This window comes from Epinephelus lanceolatus, chromosome 18, assembly GCF_041903045.1.
Source record: "Epinephelus lanceolatus isolate andai-2023 chromosome 18, ASM4190304v1, whole genome shotgun sequence".
NCBI lineage: Eukaryota > Metazoa > Chordata > Actinopteri > Perciformes > Serranidae > Epinephelus > Epinephelus lanceolatus.
The window spans coordinates 29,321,628-29,342,651 of NC_135751.1; the positions used below are offsets into that span (position 1 = coordinate 29,321,628).

The following is a 21,024-nucleotide window of genomic DNA, read 5'->3' on the forward strand; positions in this document are numbered from 1 at the left end:
CAGACAGAAGAGGTGGGCGACTGTAAAGACTATACACACTGATTGATGCTAAATCAGACTGAGAGAGGCCAAGCGGGGCTAAACTGGCCTTCGGGCACTCCCATTTGTTTGGCAACACAGTCGGACATGGTGCCAAAGTGGGATAAATGTAGGATCATTACATTTTTGTGTAGCACTGAGGCACGGGCATGTGTTTGGTTTGGGTTTCATGTCGGACAGTATTTTGATCCCAGGTGATGTTGATGCTTTTGGTCATCAGGTTGAATACGACAGCAAAAATCATAGGTTTTTGTTTTGGAGGAATATTGTCCCATGTGACAGCACCTCTCAGCGGAGGCCATTTTCTTGCTCCCATTCAGAGACACAAGCAAAGTGATTTACTGCATATCCTCGTTCTGGAATGAGATAGCAAAATTATACAGTAATTGCTCCTCAGAATATAAACAATATTTGATTCCTGACTAAAGCTTGCAAAGACAATAACTTATATCTATTCATATTTTACAAATGAAAATGTTGCTAAAGGTGAAAATGCAAGGCAATATTTGAAACGCACAGAGGAACTAAAACTGAGATTCTATTTAAAATATACGACGCAGGAATAAAACAAGGCGCTTCAGCTGTGTCTCTTATCTTCTGTGGCTGCTGATTATCAAAATAATTAGATAGGTCTCAACCACAGTGCTTAATCCCATTCATTTTATCAAATCAGTGCTTCTGAGGGAAAAGTGACAAGAAAATGAAGTAATCATTTGAGCTGTTCTGCCAGCGCTCTGCTGCATAATGTAACAGGACAGAGAGGGAGAGGGAGGGAGGGGAGAGGAGCGAGGGATATAAAGAAACTGACAGGGAAAAGGAGAGGCTGTTAAGTTATGAGTTTAACTTCGTCCTATTTTCTTCTCCTTTTTGTTTTCTTCTTAAAAACAGCACAGAACATTTACGTGCACAAGTACGTTCATAAATTATATTTGATGTTTGTTAACAAGATTTTTTCACATATATAAGGCTGCACAATATGCAAAGTCATACTGCAATTATTTTGATGCATATTGTGATTGTGATTTCCCTTGTGATTTTAATGCTAATGGTAATTTTTGGATTTCATTTTCACTGGAAAAAAAGATGATGATGTGATTTTTGGGGGTCTGTAGCAAACAAGCATGTTCCCTTGTGTTTGGAATATGATTTTTAGGTCTCTGTAGCACCACAGTGCTTCGTTAATAATGTAGCTTCTTCAATTTGGATACTGCACTAGGCCTTATTGCAGTTTTGATAATATTCTGATTAACTATGCAGCCCTTGAAGTATACCCAAAAGACCTAGAGTACATCCTTCACTACTTGGCTGCACTATAAATCATTTTTTTATTGTCACCACAGCGACAACTAGCGTGATAGCGTGATAAAGACATCACAAAAGACTGCAAAGATATGTCGCAAATAAGGATTTTTTGAATTAGTTGAAATAGAATTTCAGTAGAAAACTGCACTTTAAAATTTAAATATGTTTGTATTATTGGTGCCTTTTGTATTCAGTTTAAAGTTTAATATGTTCAATGAAAGAATATTTGAAATAATTTCCTGTACACACACACATACACACACACACACACAAATAGAAACAGATATAGAAAAGTAGAAAGTGCTAGTAGGCAAGCAGATTATTTCATCCTTGTGTTTGGTATTCATGACTTTTGTCGCTCTGACGTTAACTTTTTAAAGTTGAGGCTTGAGCTGAGGCTTTTTTCCATCTACAAACACATCAAGCGAATGCATCAGAGTAAACAAATAAGTGTGGTTTATCAGAAATAATCTCAGCAGATAGTGAGTGTCAGAGTGAGAAAGGCCCGTACTATCAGGCTTGGTTTTATTAATAGGGAAGCTGGCACCTTCCCAAAGGGTAGCAGCTGGTCTGGACTCTATTGGCAGACAAGTGGAGTGTAAGAAAGTGGTCTAGTGTTGGTCTCTGTGTGCACAGGGCACGTATGAATATGTGCGTATAAATGGCAATATGGCACGTGCATTGATGGGGTGGAGAGAGGCGGGGCTGTGGAGGATATCAAGGGATGGACATTTTGACAGGAGGGTATGTGTGTGTCTGCATGTATGTGTGTGTTTTCATACATGTGTGTACTTGCCACGATGCTGGCACATTTAAGCACTTCCGATTGTAAGTCGTGTGAGGTATTATAAAAAGCACAGATGCTCATGTGGTGGAGCGGAAATGTGTGAAGCGTGTCAATATATGGCTGTGGTGGTTTCATATGGTGCCGCCATGTGTCAGTGGCACACATACATGCACACATACATACTGTATGTGACAGCATAATGTCTCCCACCCACTCTCTTCCATTCGTTCCCCCTCCCTTTATATATGTGTGTGTTCTGCTACTAACCTACTTTCGACAGAGCAAACACACTGCTCAGAAGAAGAAAATACCGCAATACCCTCACACACCCCTGTCATTCTCTTGCTTTATCCCTCATTCTTCGTCTCTGCCCTTCTCTCTTCCTCACTGTTGTTTTCCTCCTTCTGCTACGTCCTCCCCCCTTCCCTCGCTTTTATTCCTCACCACTCGCTCTTTTCAATCATGTCTGTGCCCACAGGACAGTTTCTTTCTTTCTATCTCTATTTCTATCTTTCATACTCTCCTCTCTCTTTCATTTAGCCCTCCATATATTTCCTCCTATCCAACCTTGTTTTTTTTTATTTTTTACATCCCTTCTCATACTTTGCCTCTTGCTGTCTGTGTCCTCGTGTGCTTGCTGACGCGGCATCTCATTCGATATTGAATGGAGATGGCATGATAGAGATAGGGATGATTGATGGGCGGACTCAGTGAGAGAAAGGTGGACTGAGGAGAGATGGGAAGGAGAGATGCAAGACAGTGAGGGAGCCAGAGAAAACAAGCAGAGCAGGGAGGAGGAAAAATGAGAAAGAGAGAAGAATGTAAAAGGAGATGGGGATATAAAAGCAGAGCGATATGGAAGAAAGAGAGGGGAGGCTTAACAGGGCAGCGAGAGAGAGAAATATATCAGGGGGGAACAGGCAGGGGCTTTACCGAGGAGCGGGAGAAGGTATGAGAGAGAGTGACCATGAGGACTGTATGGAGCACTGATGGACAAGGTGAGGAAAAGGCCAGAAACTGTGCGTATGTGTGCGTGCGTCATTTGGCTCCACTGGTGCACCTTGAAGGCCTCACTTCCCTTTTACTTGGCGAGACATCTCTGTCTACGACCTACTACTGTCCCCATTACAGTGTATATATACACACACACGCACACACAGATGCACACCTAGACAGATAATAAAAAGCAAGCATATGCAGAACTTGGGGCGGAGCGAGTAACACAGGGGAGGCAAAAAGAGAGAGAGAGACCCGAGGACAAAGAAAACATCAGAAAGATGAAGGGTGGGAGCATGTTGAGGGAGCAAGATATCCTCATGTCTCTCCTTCCCTCCCTTTCTCCCCCACCCCAGATTCTTCCCTTGGTTTTAACTGTCATATTGCTATATATAGCCACAGAGGAAGAAGGAAGAGATTCATTATTGAATGGTTTATGGCAGTGAGTGTGAGTCATTTATCCATACTCTGAATTATACTGTATGTGCATGTGTTTGTGCGCAGGGAGCATCTTTAATGATACTGGTGCCTCTTTGAATATTTCATACACCGATATAGACACACGCACACACACACACACACACACACACACACACACTGCCAGTGTAATAGACTTAACACACCAAGGGCGTTTTTTTTCCATGCGATTAATTGGCACATCTATGCGTTTTGTTAGAGCTGTTCTTTAACACAGAATATGGATATTACGCAGTGAAAAAGCGATATCATTTTTATTTGGAAGAAGGACTTTCTGAGCTTTTGGAATGAAACGAAAGGCAACCAATCACATTGCGCCTGCACTTTATGAGGATTATAAAGTATGAATATACAGGCTCCAGAGTTCGAGCCAAGACAGCAAACTTTATGTCCTTCAACCTTGACAGAGGAAGTGCACGCCAGATCCACTCCTTCCATCCTGTTTTGTTTTTACAGTTAAATCCCGAAATATATAAACTGAATAACTTTTTACCAGAGGAACCTAAATTTATTAATTCCCTTTTTTTGCTTACCAGATTAGCTCAAGGAAACTTCCGGTGCCATCTAGTGAACAAGCCAGCCTCTCTAACAGTCTTGAATGCAACCATTGTGATTAATGATGCATCATAAAGAGAGGGTGTTGCATAACGCACCACAGAAGTAAATCACAAGATGGCAGATCACATTGATTACCAGCACACTTTGCTCTGTTATTACAGATAAATATTTCTATCCCAGAAAAAAGCACGGACCAAATATTAACTGGATTTTCCAATGATTTCTCACACAGCATCTCTGTTGTTGACTTCTCCATCCTCTCTCCTCTCTGCCCACTGATGTTGTCATGGTTCACACTTCAGGTCAAGGAAAACCTGCTATTTTTTGGGTTCCCAACCAATTTATTTTTGGTCGAAATGCTTCGCACGGTTCAAAATTAGGTGCGGGAACCAGAACGAAACCCGCTTCGTGTTGATGGAGCAGTGGAATCAGAGCATTTCGCTTGAAGGCAACCCAGTGAAATAGCGCACAGCTAAGGCTGTATAACAGCTGACCTCAGACACACTACCCGACGTTTCTCTGGGTCAATGGGATCCTTATCTAGTCACATGAAAACCTTTAACTGAAGAAGTACCGCCACTGTTTATTTGTCACACCCCCAGTGTGTAAAGGCCTTAAAGAGGGAGCAAAGCATGTGCGTCTTGAAATGTAACGCAGGGACAACATGTGCCAAATGGTCGTCATACACATCGAACAGTCATCCCTCATGGGGAGCATTTCTAATACACACCATACACACACATTTGTCCCTTTGTCCTCGTGTTTCTATATCAGTCTCTCTCCTTCTCTCTCCCCGTCTCATTGCTCCTCTGTTTCTCCCTCTCCTCGTCTCTCTTCCCCTTTTTCAGTTAACTAGACCCCGCCTTCTCACAGCCCGACACATAGACACATGCATATACATATATGCACGCACACACACTCACATTTATACACACGCATTGCTGGGGGGCAGGGAGGCTAATTGAGTGGTGCCCTGGGTGTTCTAGTAATGTGTGCGTGTGAGTAAAGAGCGGTCAAATAGACGATCACAAACCACACACACACTAACACACACACACACACATATTGTGGGTTTGGACCAGGCTAGAGCAGCTTTTTAGTTTCCCTTGATCATGACTGAGGAAAACAAGCATACACATGCACACTAACGTTGACACACATGCACCCATGCACATACACACAGGCATGTAACAGACATGTTTCATACATGCATAAATACGATGATGTATGTTTCCATAAATAGGCTCTTTTTCTACGGCTCTTAGCGGTTCAATTTTTCCCCTCCTCCACACTACCTTGGGAGTGACTGTTCCCAAAGGTAGCGAGCAAGGAGGAAGGAGGGAAAACGTGAAGATGAGGAAAAAGACTAGAACAGAATAGAATAGAATAGAATAGAATAGCTGTAGATATCCATGATATGTTCACATAATTCTGACTTTAATTATGCATGCAATTATGCATTTCCCGATATTCTCGTCTTTCCGTACTTGCCTTTTTTTCCTTCCTCTTGCTCACTCATTCATCTGCTCTCACATTCTATCTCTTGGTCACTTTCTCTCCACTCGCTTTCTCTTGTAAATGTGACTATTCATCTTGTGACCTTAACGAGACAGGGGGATTGATTTAAGAAGACAGCACCAGAGAGTGTGTGTGTGTGTGTGTTTGTGTTTGTGTTAGAGAGAGAGAGAGAGAGTGAGATTGTGACAAACACAGTTAGATGTATGACACACTCCCTCTTTCTTTTTATTTGTCTTTCTGTCTCTCATTGTCCCTCACTGAGCTAGCCCCTAGACGTTATGCGCATAGAGCCAAACGCTGATGTCACAATAAATCTCATTCAGTGTCCAGGCGTGCTATTACACACTAACACTTTAATATAGCCCGTGTCTGTTTGTGTGTGTGTTTGTTTGTTTTGTTTGTCTGTGTGGGTGGTGTGTTACCAGAACATACACTTAGCATATTTAACTGACTCATAATGATGGCTTGTGGGTCTGTGAGGGTGTATGTGTGTGTGTGTGTGTGTGTGAGAGCAGGCAGCAGTAGCAGTGAGAGGCCAGACATCAGTCCGTTTGACCTATAGGCCTGCTGTCTGCCTGTCTCACTTACATTCAGTGCATTCAGATTGCACACATTTGACCTTAAATTCTACCCTTAACCTTTAACAATCAATTAACAATCACACATCTCAGAAAACCCAATTCCATTTGTAAATAGTACTTATTAGTAATGAACCTATATTACAGATGATCTGTGTAACATTTTCTATGTATAAATAATATAAATAGATGCATATTAAATGTACTGGATGTGAGATGTTGACAGTAATGACTCATGCTAAATTAAAACCCTGACTGCCAGCAGGCCTTCTCAAACACGTAATATTGATATGATGCAAATGTAGCAAACAAGTGTGTGAGGACAGGTGACCTCATAATATTTACTAAAGAGTAATATATTGTAATTACAGCACCTCTTGTTGGCCAGTTATAAAGATGACGCATAATATGCCATGACTATGTACAAAAAAGTACTTATCATTTTAAGCTGTATTTTTTTAATGTTGTGTATTTATTGGAATATAAACTGTTTTTATTTATGTCCTGAGATGTGTTTGTTCCTTGACTGACCTTCCTCACTCCATTTGAGTGGATGATTCTAGCCACCATCATTGCCAACTGCATCGTCTTGGCTCTGGAACAACATTTGCCTGATGGGGACAAGACACCGCTGTCTGAGCGCCTGGTATGTTAAACAGACATGATACAACATGTCAGAATGCGTTCTGACTCCTGATTGATGTTTATTGAGGAGATGCACAAAGAGGTAGTTAAAATAAGCCTTCTTTTCACACTGAGGAAATGCAATGATCCAAATGTTTTATGCACGACACAACACATTATAAACATTTTTAAAGATACCAAAGGAATATACAGTATATACACATAATATTATTAAAGACATGCAATAGATCCACAAGTAAATATACGGATGTTGTATGTGAACGTACTGTTACGAATTTAAGAAAGTGCCCACCAGAAATCGACACGTGTATAAAAATGCTCCCTCTGAACACGGACTCGTCTCGCTACTGATAGGTGTCTCACTTTGTCTCGCTGTATTTTCCATCCCTCTTAACCTTTCTACTTCTTGCTGTCTTCCCTGTCTCTCCCCGCAGGATGATACAGAGCCGTACTTCATAGGAATCTTCTGTTTTGAGTCTGGAATAAAGATCCTGGCGCTTGGTTTCGCCTTCCACAAGAACTCCTACCTGAGGAATGGATGGAACGTCATGGACTTTGTGGTTGTGCTCACAGGGTGAGTGGCACGCAAATAGACGAGCCGAGCGCACACATACAGTACAGGCCAAAAGTTTGGACACACCTTCTCATTCAATGCGTTTTCTTTATTTTCATGACTATTTACATTGTAGATTCTCACTGAAGGCATCAAAACTATGAATGAACACATGTGGAGTTATGTACTTAACAAAAAAAGGTGAAATAACTGAAAACATGTTTTATATTCTAGTTTCTTCAAAATAGCCACCCTTTGCTCTGATTACTGCTTTGCACACTCTTGGCATTCTCTCCACGAGCTTCAAGAGGTAGTCACCTGAAATGGTTTTCCAACAGTCTTGAAGGAGTTCCCAGAGGTGTTTAGCACTTGTTGGCCCCTTTGCCTTCACTCTGGGGTCCAGCTCACCCCAAACCATCTCGATTGGGTTCAGGTCCGGTGACTGTGGAGGCCAGGTCATCTGCCGCAGCACTCCATCACTCTCCTTCTTGGTCAAATAGCCCTTACACAGCCTGGAGGTGTGTTTGGGGTCATTGTCCTGTTGAAAAATAAATGATCGTCCAACTAAACGCAAACCGGATGGGATGGCATGTCGCTGCAGGATGCTGTGGTAGCCATGCTGGTTCAGTGTGCCTTCAATTTTGAATAAATCCCCAACAGTGTCACCAGCAAAACACCCCCACACCATCACACCTCCTCCCCCATGCTTCACAGTGGGAACCAGGCATGTGGAATCCATCCGTTCACCTTTTCTGCGTCTCACAAAGACACGGCGGTTGGAACCAAAGATCTCAAATTTGGACTCATCAGACCAAAGCACAGATTTCCACTGGTCTAATGTCCATTCCTTGTGTTTCTTGGCCCAAACAAATCTCTTCTGCTTGTTGCCTCTCCTTAGCAGTGGTTTCCTAGCAGCTATTTGACCATGAAGGCCTGATTCGCGCAGTCTCCTCTTAACAGTTGTTCTAGAGATGGGTCTGCTGCTAGAACTCTGTGTGGCATTCATCTGGTCTCTGATCTGAGCTGCTGTTAACTTGCGATTTCTGAGGCTGGTGACTCGGATGAACTTATCCTCAGAAGCAGAGGTGACTCTTGGTCTTCCTTTCCTGGGTCGGTCCTCATGTGTGCCAGTTTCGTTGTAGCGCTTGATGGTTTTTGCGACTCCACTTGGGGACACATTTAAAATTTTTTGCAATTTTCCGGACTGACTGACCTTCATTTCTTAAAGTAATGATGGCCACTCGTTTTTCTTTAGTTAGCTGATTGGTTCTTGCCATAATATGAATTTTAACAGTTGTCCAATAGGGCTGTCGGCTGTGTATTAACCTGACTTCTGCACAACACAACTGATGGTCCCAACCCCATTGATAAAGCAAGAAATTCCACTAATTAACCCTGATAAGGCACACCTGTGAAGTGGAAACCATTTCAGGTGACTACCTCTTGAAGCTCATGGAGAGAATGCCAAGAGTGTGCAAAGCAGTAATCAGAGCAAAGGGTGGCTATTTTGAAGAAACTAGAATATAAAACATGTTTTCAGTTATTTCACCTTTTTTTGTTAAGTACATAACTCCACATGTGTTCATTCATAGTTTTGATGCCTTCAGTGAGAATCTACAATGTAAATAGTCATGAAAATAAAGAAAACGCATTGAATGAGAAGGTGTGTCCAAACTTTTGGCCTGTACTGTATATGAACAGCGAGTACCTGCATGAGCACTCAAAAAGGCGCACGCAGTTATGAAAACATGAGGTCGGAATAAGATGTGGCTTTCTCTTTTCTTATTCAACTGAAACCGGAGAAAATGAAGTAGTTTGTCATGTGTTTTAGTGTGTGTTTGTACATGTGTATGTGTGTGTATGTGTGTGTGTGTGTGTTTGTGAGTGTCCAATCCCTGCTCCTTCACCCTAATGAATGGCCCCATTCTGGGCAAGGCAGCAGTGGGATCACAGAGCAGAGCTGCAGGCAGCCAGCAGCCTGGGTAGTGAACAAATGTCACCACAACACACACAGAGACAGAGGGAGTGGGGGGTCACAGAGGGAATAGACACTGAATAGCAGGTATGAAGAAAGAATGTGCAAAAAATTCACAGGTGCTGATGGCTAAATAGAGACATAGAGGCAATGGGAACAAATTGAAAAACACTAATGAAGAGTGCAGGAAGTAAAGTTAAACAAGCAAGGGAGTAAAAACACTCCAGTCCAAAATAAAGCCAGGGTTTGCAGCACAAAAACTCCAACATAAAATAAGACTCGACTTGTGAATTAAACACTTTTTAATAGCAGAACTGGGACTTTAGATGTCAAGTGCCATGCTAAAACAAGTCCTCTACAAAGAGAGGTAAACTGTTACCTCACAGAGTAAGGACTGTGATGGAAAAGGTGTCAATGAGGGTGAGTTTAGACAGTTGATAGGATTAGCATGATTAGGTACAATCACTGATTAGATCACATATCGTAGAGAAAGTCTTGAGTAAATAGATAATAATTCAAACTGACAGACATAAAAAAAGGGAAGAGGAGCAGAATGATTGTCTGTACACACATGTAGCATGTTTACATTTCATCTTTGGCTGATGTAGAAAAGGTGCAGTGATTTGTCAGTGCCAGATGGTTCTGTTTTCCCAACATGTGTCTGTCTGTCGATCCTTCCACCCATATGACTGTCAAATGACGTTTCTTCTTTCAAGACACTTTGTTTCTCATGTGAGTATCGCAGGCTGTGTGCTGATATGCTGGCGTACGGCTGCAGTTTTTTGTTAAATGATTAATGTGATTTACATGACTGTGATTGCATAAGTGATCGGTTAGTGAAGAGAATATGTTATTGTTGATGTAAGCATACTCTCAGTTAACTCAACCACAAAACAGCACATCTTGAGACTTTCACAAAGCTTTAGAATTGTGTTTTTTTTAATGTCCGTTTTAACAACATACTTACAGGAATAGCTCAGATTTTTTATTTAAGTGGGGTTGTATGACGGGTTGAATGACCATAGTGAGTGAATTACCTACATCACATGGCTGTCGGCTGGCTGTCAGTTTGGAGAAGCAGACCATGGAAGCTAAGCAATGTTCTGCTGCAAAACATATTTTAGCCACCAAAGAAAATCACTATCAGTTTATGTGTACACTCTATTCATATGAATTTCACTGCTTTACCTTGCTGTCAGGAACCCATGTCCAAAGGGGAATGGAAGCCGTAATTTATGCTCTCTTCAAAGCCACCAGACTCCTTGCAGAACACGGGAGTTGTTTGTCTCCCGTCGCTGCGATTGGTTAGTTTGTTCGTGTTATTGTGACTCTGGTGAATCCAAACCTTTAAAAACACCAAAGTCCCTCAAAAACACAAACTAACTAACTGATCCAGGGAGCAGTAGATTAGCAACTCCCTTGTTCTGCGAGGTAAAATTACTGTATTGTCAAAGACGGCTTGTCGCTTTTAAGAGAGCATACATAATGGCTTCAGTTCCCTGTGAGAAAGGTCTGTTTGATGGCGAGGAAGCAATGCAAATATTTTGAGTAAAGCTTACACTTGAAGTGATATTGATTTTTTTAGGTGGCTACAATAGCTGCTACCCTTGTCCACAGCAGTACATTGCTTACAGTAGCCTCAGTGGTGGTACTCCTGTCTGCTTCTCCAATCTGGGGGCATTCTGACCACCATCTGCTGTAGGTAATACACCACAAACACAAACAACCCTCCTTAAAAAATCCAAATTATCCCTTAAAATACTGGTTGATTTGTTTTTTTTTATTTCCAACCTTGCAAATATCACACATCACTGATTCTGTGTATTAAAACAGCTAAGTATAGAGTAAATTGCTGCATTGTGACAGCAGTAATACTCTTCTCCTGTGTCATTCACTCATTAGAGAAGTCATTTAGTGAAACTGTGTTACTACAGCTATGGGCCACTGTGATAAGTAAATGATTGTGTGGAAGTGCTGGCACAGATTAATGTGTTGAGGTCATCGCATGCTTGTGTGCACGCATGTGGTGATTTGGAGAGCTTCATGGGTTACATAAACCTTGCGCATCTTTGCTGACAAAGCACCGGGGAAACTGGTGATTGCCCCCCTCTGCCCACCTCTCTTTCTCTCTCTCTCTCTCTCACATACAAACACACACACACACACACACACACACACACAGTGTGAGTGAGTGAGCACTCAGTCTGGCAGTATGTCCTTATGCTTTAATAAGAGCAATCATGATGCCAAGCTCATCTCAGCGTGGCACAACAGTGTGACTGTAAGAGAGAGGAGGAGTGAGAAGACGAGTGTCAGTGAGACAGCAGGAAGTATCAAGATACAGAGAGGAGGAAGGAGAGGTAGAGCAGAAGGAAGCGAGGCAGTCCTTAAAACTTCCAGTAAATGCCTGGTCTCCCATAATCCCCCCACCCCTCTGCGTTTGTACAGTAGAAAATCTGTATAGACACTGAAACCCTCTGAGCGAGCGTGACACAGCAGTAAAAAAATTAGTTCGTGTATAGGCAGAAGCAGCGCTGGTGTTTTAGTGCAGATGTTGATCCAACATGCAAGAAGCGCATTTTCTCACATTTAATGTCCAGATGAGAGTAATGTCACTGTCTGTAATGACAACCCAACTCTGAAATTGTGGAAATCATGTGTTGTTAACTGAAAATCCCACATTCCTCTAGACAAGAGATGGATGCTAGGTTTAAATCTTGTTGTCTATATAGGTCTGTTGGAAGGTTCTTCTGATGTGAGGTCTCAGCTGACCACAGGGTGATCACTGCTCCACCTGTGCTGACTGCTAATAGGCCTGCAACCATATTAAAATTGATAGTTTTATCGATATATGATTGACACATGCACCGTAAATGGTTTGCAAGTATGTCTGAGGCAAATCATCTGGTGGATGTACAGTCCGAGAGGTTACAAACCACTCCTGGATCCTATGAAAAGCTGGTGGAAATGACACACGCCATGTCTGACTTGGTGAAAACATATTAGTGGAAATTGTTCTCCCCGTGTCAGCGTGGGTTTTCTATAGATACTCTGGCTGTCTCCCGCAGTCCAAAGACATGCAGGTTAATTGGTGACTCGTAGGTATGAACGTTAGCGTTAATGGTTGTCAGTCTCTATGTGTTAGCCCTGTGATTGTCTGGTGACCTGTCCAGGGTGTACCCTGCCTCTCACCCAGTGTCAGCTGGGATAGGCTCCAGCCCCCCCGTGACTCCCCACAGGATAAGCTGTTACGAAAAATGAATCAGCATTACATGATGTTGACTGATGTTTTTTTATCTAAATATGTGGGTTCGTTTTCTTTGTTATTGGTCTCCAAACAGATCAGGATTCTCTCCAGCTGCTGTATCTCAAGCCCCTGCTGGATCCAACAAGCTAACGCTGTCTGCTGTTCGGAACACGTGTTTGGTTATCAGTAACTAACCAAATCTTAAGCTGTTAATGATATTTAGTAATATTCAGGAGGGTTAACATTAGATAATGTTCCCTATAATTGTCAACTTGTTTGTCAGTGAACTAAGTTAGCATTTGCACTTTGTTTAGCTTATGTTAGCAAGCAATATCTCTGGTGAGTCACCCACATTAATTTGGACTGTAAACATGAGTGAGAAATAATTCTTGTGAAGGTGTGAAGGAAACAGACAGTGAGCTGCGGTGTTGGCGAGAGATAGCTAATGTTACAGCCTCTCTAGCCTAATTGTTGTCATGACTTATACAGTACAGGCCAAAAGTTTGGACCCACCTTCTCATTCAATGCGTTTTCTTTATTTTCATGACAATTTACATTGTAGATTCTCACTGAAGGCATCAAAACTATGAATGAACACATGTGGAGTTATGTACTTAACAAAAAAAGGTGAAATAACTGAAAACATGTTTTATATTCTAGTTTCTTCAAAATAGCCACCCTTTGCTCTGATTACTGCTTTGCACACTCTTGGCATTCTCTCCATGAGCTTCAAGAGGTAGTCACCTGAAATGGTTTCCACTTCACAGGTGTGCCTTATCAGGGTTAATTAGTGGAATTTCTTGCTTTATCAATGGGGTTGGGACCATCAGTTGTGTTGTGCAGAAGTCAGGTTAATACACAGCCGACAGCCCTATTGGACAACTGTTAAAATTCATATTATGGCAAGAACCAATCAGCTAACTAAAGAAAAACGAGTGGCCATCATTACTTTAAGAAATGAAGGTCAACCAGTCCGGAAAATTGCAAAAACTTTAAATGTGTCCCCAAGTGGAGTCGCAAAAACCATCAAGCGCTACAACGAAACTGGCACACATGAGGACCGACCCAGGAAAGGAAGACCAAGAGTCACCTCTGCTTCTGAGGATAAGTTCATCCGAGTCACCAGCCTCAGAAATGGCAAGTTAACAGCAGCTCAGATCAGAGACCAGATGAATGCCACACAGAGTTCTAGCAGCAGACCCATCTCTAGAACAACTGTTAAGAGGAGACTGCGCCAATCAGGCCTTCATGGTCAAATAGCTGCTAGGAAACCACTGCTAAGGAGAGGCAACAAGCAGAAGAGATTTGTTTGGGCCAAGAAACACAAGGAATGGACATTAGACCAGTGGAAATCTGTGCTTTGGTCTGATGAGTCCAAATTTGAGATCTTTGGTTCCAACCGCCGTGTCTTTGTGAGACGTAGAAAAGGTGAACGGATGGATTCCACATGTCTGGTTCCCACTGTGAAGCATGGAGGAGGAGGTGTGATGGTGTGGGGGTGTTTTGCTGGTGACACTGTTGGGGATTTATTCAAAATTGAAGGCACACTGAACCAGCATGGCTACCACAGCATCCTGCAGCGACATGCCATCCCATCCGGTTTGTGTTTAGTTGGACGATCATTTATTTTTCAACAGGACAATGACCCCAAACACACCTCCAGGCTGTGTAAGGGCTATTTGACCAAGAAGGAGAGTGATGGAGTGCTGCGGCAGATGACCTGGCCTCCACAGTCACCGGACCTGAACCCAATCGAGATGGTTTGGGGTGAGCTGGACCGCAGAGTGAAGGCAAAGGGGCCAACAAGTGCTAAACACCTCTGGGAACTCCTTCAAGACAGTTGGAAAACCATTTCAGGTGACTACCTCTTGAAGCTCATGGAGAGAATGCCAAGAGTGTGCAAAGCAGTAATCAGAGCAGAGGGTGGCTATTTTGAAGAAACTAGAATATAAAACATGTTTTCAGTTATTTCACCTTTTTTTGTTAAGTACATAACTCCACATGTGTTCATTCATAGTTTTGATGCCTTCAGTGAGAATCTACAATGTAAATTGTCATGAAAATAAAGAAAACGCATTGAATGAGAAGGTGTGTCCAAACTTTTGGCCTGTACTGTATGTGTGCCAGCTAATGAACGTTAGATGACTAATGTTAGTATGATTGAAAATCACTGAGGCAAGCTGCCAGGCATTATAGCATGCGGTCAACTCCTAGTTTGGCTTATATTTACCAAACTGACAGGCCATATCATTAAGTCCAGCCATAATAGTAATCAGTGCCATTAACAACTGATCTGGCTATATTGCAGTCTGGTCAGTGGTAACAGGTCGGAACTTTTGGTCCAAACAGGAGCTTAAGGCAGATCTTAAGTCTGTTTGGAGACCAATAACAAGAAAAAGAAAGGTGCACATTTAGACAAAAAATGTTAGTTAACATCATGTAATGTGTTTTAATTTTGACGGAGAATTTTTATTTGAAGGTAAAACTACAAAGATATGATGGGTTATAGTGTGATTTGCCGTGTCGAATTCAAACGCTGTCACTGACGTCATGACCTTTCCTTCTTTCATACTTTCCTTGCCCTATATAGGGAAATGCAAATTAGGGAGTAGTGATTCATTCTGGACACAGCCTGAGAAGAGTGAAGCAAGATGTGAAAAAAAAATGAGTTAAACTAAAGAAAAAATAAAAAGTATATGCATTTTGCAGTGCAAACAACAGCCATACATCACACCCGGTGGTCTTTATCTCTGTGTTAACCAGCTGCGTTGTTACCATTTTGCAGTAAAGCAGAAAGCTACAGCATGATGTGCCATAGAGAATATGCTGCAGCACTTACAGCACACATACTGTACATTCCCATGATACATTATGTACACCGACTGAAGTCAATCCATTTTACACTCTCTCTCTTGAGCACGCGCGCACGCACACACACACACACACACACACGCACGCACATTCTTTGTTGTGCTCTCTATGAATTGAGGTTGTGTTTTTAGCAGTGCAGCTCTTTGAAGATGAAAGGCTACTTGGCCTTTCTACCCACCCCTGGACGAAACCTTTGATAACACACTGACCAATGCACACACACGAATACACACACACACACACACACATACACATTTCCACTTCAAACATTCCTCTCCATTTCCTCCTCAGTCCTAGTGCACTCGCTTGCACGACACATAGGAAGACAAACACACAAACGGCACTTAACATGTGTGAATAGATTAGCTATTTACTTCACAACCTTGGTGGATGTAAGCGGATTTGTGTGCACCCTTAATTCCGTGCCCAAGTGTGTGTGTGTGTGTGTGTCTTTTTGTGGGTGCATGTGTGTGTGTTGACCTATCTCTTGTCGTAAATTGCCTGAGTGATTTGGTGCTGGAAATAAGCTAGTTGTTTTTTATGCCCAGTATTGATTATTAGTCCAATTACCCTTAGTTTACAGCCAGTCTTGCCTTGCATCCTCCCCTCAGTTCCTCCTTCTTGTATCCTTGTTGAGGTTCTTTTGATTAGATACAACTAGCACGGGAGAAGTGAGGGGGAAAAAAGGGGGGAAAGGAAGGAAGCATGGAGAGTCCTTTCAGTGACCTTGTAATCAGCTGAAATTGAAATTTGCTACATCTATGCTCGTAGTGGAAGAATGACAGTAAGAATAATGACTGATCTTCAGGTTAAACATGGTCTCCCTCACCCTCCTTTATCACTTTAGAAGGATTGTGAAATCATGCTCTCCTGACGTGTCCCAGTTAAAAATGTGTTTTGAGGATATTGTAAAGATTTATTGCAGCTCGCAGCAGCTTTCACTTTTAGATAACTGAATACTGTATAGGACCATGTAGAGGTAATACGTAATCTGAAGCTATGTGAGTGACATTTTCTACACCTTTCATCTTCTTTGATGTTACATGATGTTAATTAGAAGGAATAATATAATATTGATAATCTTAGTAGCACCTTTGCTTTCATATGTAGGGTATAATATTGATAAAGGAGAGCTATATAAGTATGCAGACACATTAAGTATGACATAGTTGAATCATGGTGATATAGAAAAGCAAGGAGACAAGGAAAGTGGAGAGTTTGGGGAAGAGATGAAGCGATTTGGTCAGTGATGTGGACAGAGATAATTAGCCGAATTTAGCTGAAGTCAGCAGGAATGCAAGCGGAGAGAGCGGGCAAAAAAGATGGTGTTTGTATAATGTGTTGGTGTCCCATGAGAGCGGGTCGATGGGGAGATTGTGTAATAGCAATATTGCTTAATGTGTTTCTCCTTAATCAGCTGTGCTCCTCTGCATTCACTGCAGGTGCATTTACCTGTGTGTGTGCATTCATTTCAAGTGTGAAGATGTACTGTTGGCAGCATCTCTGTCCCTGACAAGGAAGAAATTGTTTTCTATTGGTTATTTCAAATGACCTACTTTCTAGTGTGCATATGTGAATAAAATTATTCTCACTCAATATGTTTGATCTCCAACCAGCGCCCGTTTGTTGTGCAGATGTGTGTGTGTCTGTGTGCGCTCCTGTCATCTGTGTGTCTTTTTCTTGTATCTGCGTGTACGTGTGTGTTTGTCTGTGTGAGTTGTGATACATTTACATTATAGAGAGAAGAGAGGAGGAAAAAAAACAATCAATCAGGCTCCTCCCTTGGCCCTGTTACCAAGGTGATACAGAGATTCTATCAATGAGCCAAGGTCCCTGTTGCCATGGAAACACTTATGAATGAGAAAGGGCCCAGTAACCGTGGAGACGGTGTGAATGAGGAACTGCCTCATCGGCTTGACACTGTTTTCTGATGGCAGATGCTGTTTTAGAAACTGAATTCTTCATTATTACCATCATCATCATCGTCAACGTTATCATCATCGTCATTATCAGTGATTTTACCATAATCACAGTCACGTCACAGAAATAGCTTATGTAACATAGTATGTAATACTTAAATAGCCTCTGCATTGCACCCCCAGTGATGCAGAGACACACAACACAGACATATGAAACATACATGTATGTGTATGTGTGTGATTATGTCACACATATCAGTGAGATACTGGCTCTGTATTCTCAGGAGGATATGCAGGTAATTCCTTTCAGAAAACTCCAGATGTCAGCAGCATTAAAGTGTTCCTCCACACATGCATTCACACCCGTACACCCTCAATTTATAGCATGGATATTATAGCTTCACATGGAACACACAAGGCCAGCTAGCCATTATGTCATTTATAGTTCTCCACTGATCCCCAGCCTGAATTATGTTACTCGTTCATCATTTTATCATTATCTTTTATTTAGACTGGTTCTTTCTGTTGATTACATTTTTTTTCCCGTGTGCAATGCATAGTATATTACCTTCCTTTCCTATATCATGTGCCTCTTGCTTTTTTGCCATCCTTTATAGAAAGCTGCAGGAATTACGTTTTTTTTTTTGTAGGCCAGCATGGAAGTTAGCACAACCAGCCGATGAGCTGTTCCCCCTGGATTTTTGTTGTAGAAAATAAGCTCTGTGACAAACAAAAATTTATGATACTTACACATTTTGTTCAATAGGTAATCTTCCCAAATTGACATCACTTTTATGATTTTTTTAAGCTTAAATGCAATCGCCAGAAATAAAAATCTAATGTTATACTATAAAGGAGCTACACCACAATTGATGACTTAAACCTCTTGCACTCCACCCCCATTTTGTAGGGAAAACGCCTAAAATGACATAACCAAATTAAAATGACTGTAACCTCTGAACCACTCTGACTACATGCATGCATGAGGTCTTGCCAGAAAGCAAACTCTCTGAAGTTTCTTGTGAAAGTGTCAGAAACACTCTAGGTGATACAGAGACAGAGTAATGGGCCTCTGAAGTCAGTAAAAAGTTGAAGATTTTGCCTAAAATAAAATATAAAATGATTTTCAGGATGAATAACTGTCTGGGGCTTCATCTGAGCAGGTAAATGACACTGTGGGGCTGTAGGCACACTATCAATGAACATTTGTTTCAAGTTTGAAGAAGATTGCTCAAAGTATGACCATTCTACAGTGTTTTTTCCATGAAAAGATCCAGGCGGAGCTCCAAATGACAAAGCGCTCACTCTGCTTCAAAACAGTACTATCAGTGATCAAACAACACTCAGCCAGCTTCAAACATCGTACCTTATTGAAATCAGGCGTGATTATGATAGCTGATGTTGTTTATGACAGAAACACCATAAAATATCACCAAATAAAGCCATATGAAACGTGAAAGTTGTGATCCTACTTTCTAGGCGGTATATCTCAGCCAAAAATAGTGGTAGGAGTGAGACTCTTACCTTTTTTAAACCAGCTACGTACCTGCTAACAGCTCCGCATGAGATCGCGAGTAATCCTTTAACTTTTCCCCTCGAAAAACGGCATGACATGACTTGTCATCACTCATCGCGATTTTGGACTGCGTGTATTTAGGCTGCTCTGGTGCGAAATCCATAAGGAATAAAAGAAAAACGATGCCGGATTCAGGAAGCTGAGAGCTTCCTGAATCCGGTGATACCAAACATCACATGGTTTGATGACGTAGTGCGCCTGTGAAATACCATTTAACAGAGGAGGGAGGGAGCGCGGAGTTGTCGCCACCACAACGAGGCTGTAAAGGTGGTGTTCGGTGTGATGATGTTTAATGTCCCTGACAACGTCAGTAGTTTAACTCATCCTCTTGTTAGCAACTGCCTATTTTAAGACACGTAAAAGCTTCAATCGTCAAGAGTGGGGTAGGCTATACACTGACGCATTTTATGTTGTAGAACAAAACATGAAAATCTCTTAAACTGAGGTAACCACAGACCTTATTTCAGACATCTAACCAAAAACCCATTCAAAAACCCACTGACTTCAAGACCAGTAAACTGGAGGTGCAAAAAAATGCTAACTTATTTGCAGGTTTTAGGACTCATGTCTGCAGTAGACTGTTGCATCAGTGCAGTAATATGTGCTGACAAGTATTTTTTAATGTATCTTTGAGGAAAACACTAAATCTCTGTGTGCTTTGTAGGTGATGTTGTGTAGCTGAGCCTGCTCTCTGACCTCCCTTTGAAGCAGAGTGCTCAACAATATCATATTGATATTAAGAGTAGCACTATATATTCACTGGAAATACAACAATGTGTCAAATTAATCACCATTGTCAAGTATTGTCATCCAGGTTCCAGAATAAATAACATAAAGTTACCGACCCTAAAAACCTCAAAATGGAAGTGCAGTCAAAGTATTGTGGAAATCAATGTGGAAATTACGTAATTGTCAAGAAGGGGAAGTTGTTTGGGAAAATATACATATATATATTTTCAGGAGAATTGATGCTTCCACCCAAATCTGCAATCAAAGGGATGTGTGTCAGAGATTGTAATTCAAGTCACTGCAGTAGATACCAAAAACAGATACACAAATACTTGAGACTGTCAACATAATGTCCGTTGAGGAAATCAGAAATCTATCAAGGAGCATACAGTATAATATGGTTATGATACCTATATATTTCGTATCAACCTAACATAAACACATTTTTAGATAAAAAACCCTGATTAAAAATTTCAACCGAGATGTTATGAACTGAGCGGACATTTTACAAGTTAAAAAAAATAATTTGTCAGTGCCCTGAGGTAGACCAACACTGTAATGACTTGTCGGTGAAGATTCTCAGTCATCCAGGTCATGTTACTCGTAAGTGCTATATCGTAGGCACCTGGACTTGCTTGCGTTTCTTGAAGACATTTCACCTCTCATCCAAGAAGCTTCTTCAGTTCTTCAGAACGATATAGCACTTACAAGATTGTAATGGCGACACTGTTTCTAGTTCACCTCAAATGTATCTTTGGCATTTCCGAACTGCAATATCTTATCCTGCTATATATGCTGCTACCAATACAGTATGTTAGCAGCTGACATACAGTTTAGCTCTGATTTTAGTGTCATTTTCAGTAAGACATCTGAAGATCATCTAAGAATACAGCGTGCAGTGAGTTGCTAAAGGGCACAGCTGGCATAATGTTGTAGCCACGCACACAGCTGAAGTACAGTGTTGCCTCGTGACTAAACCAGGAACCTCTCAGTTACAAGTCAGCCTCTGATGAGGCATTTGATATCACACAATGTCATTACAAGGACCCTAGCCCTCACTAGCGATGGAGCACATACCACTGGGGGGGCTTCCTGGTAATTCAATACAGCATTCAGCCATAGATCCTGGGTCGGTATTACTTTTCCCTCCTCGCCATTTTTTTTTTAGGTTTCCAAGCAAAGCAGGCTGACTTCAAACCTGTGATTAAGGCTCTGCTGTGTCACTGAGCCTCTTAGTGGAACAGAGGAAAGTGG

At 41.6% G+C, this 21,024-nt stretch overlaps 1 protein-coding gene across 25 annotated transcripts in view; it reads left to right on the plus strand.

Moving 5' to 3' along the window:
* cacna1aa (calcium channel, voltage-dependent, P/Q type, alpha 1A subunit, a) overlaps positions 1–21,024 on the plus strand; it is a 103,089-nt gene that overhangs the window by 15,809 nt on the left and 66,256 nt on the right. For all 25 annotated transcript variants that reach the window (XM_078161536.1, XM_078161524.1, XM_078161535.1 and 22 more), the window contains exons 2-3: positions 6,795–6,901; positions 7,335–7,474. In XM_078161536.1, coding sequence (XP_078017662.1) covers positions 6,795–6,901; positions 7,335–7,474 — 247 coding nt within the window. The remainder of the gene's footprint in view (positions 1–6,794; positions 6,902–7,334; positions 7,475–21,024) is intronic.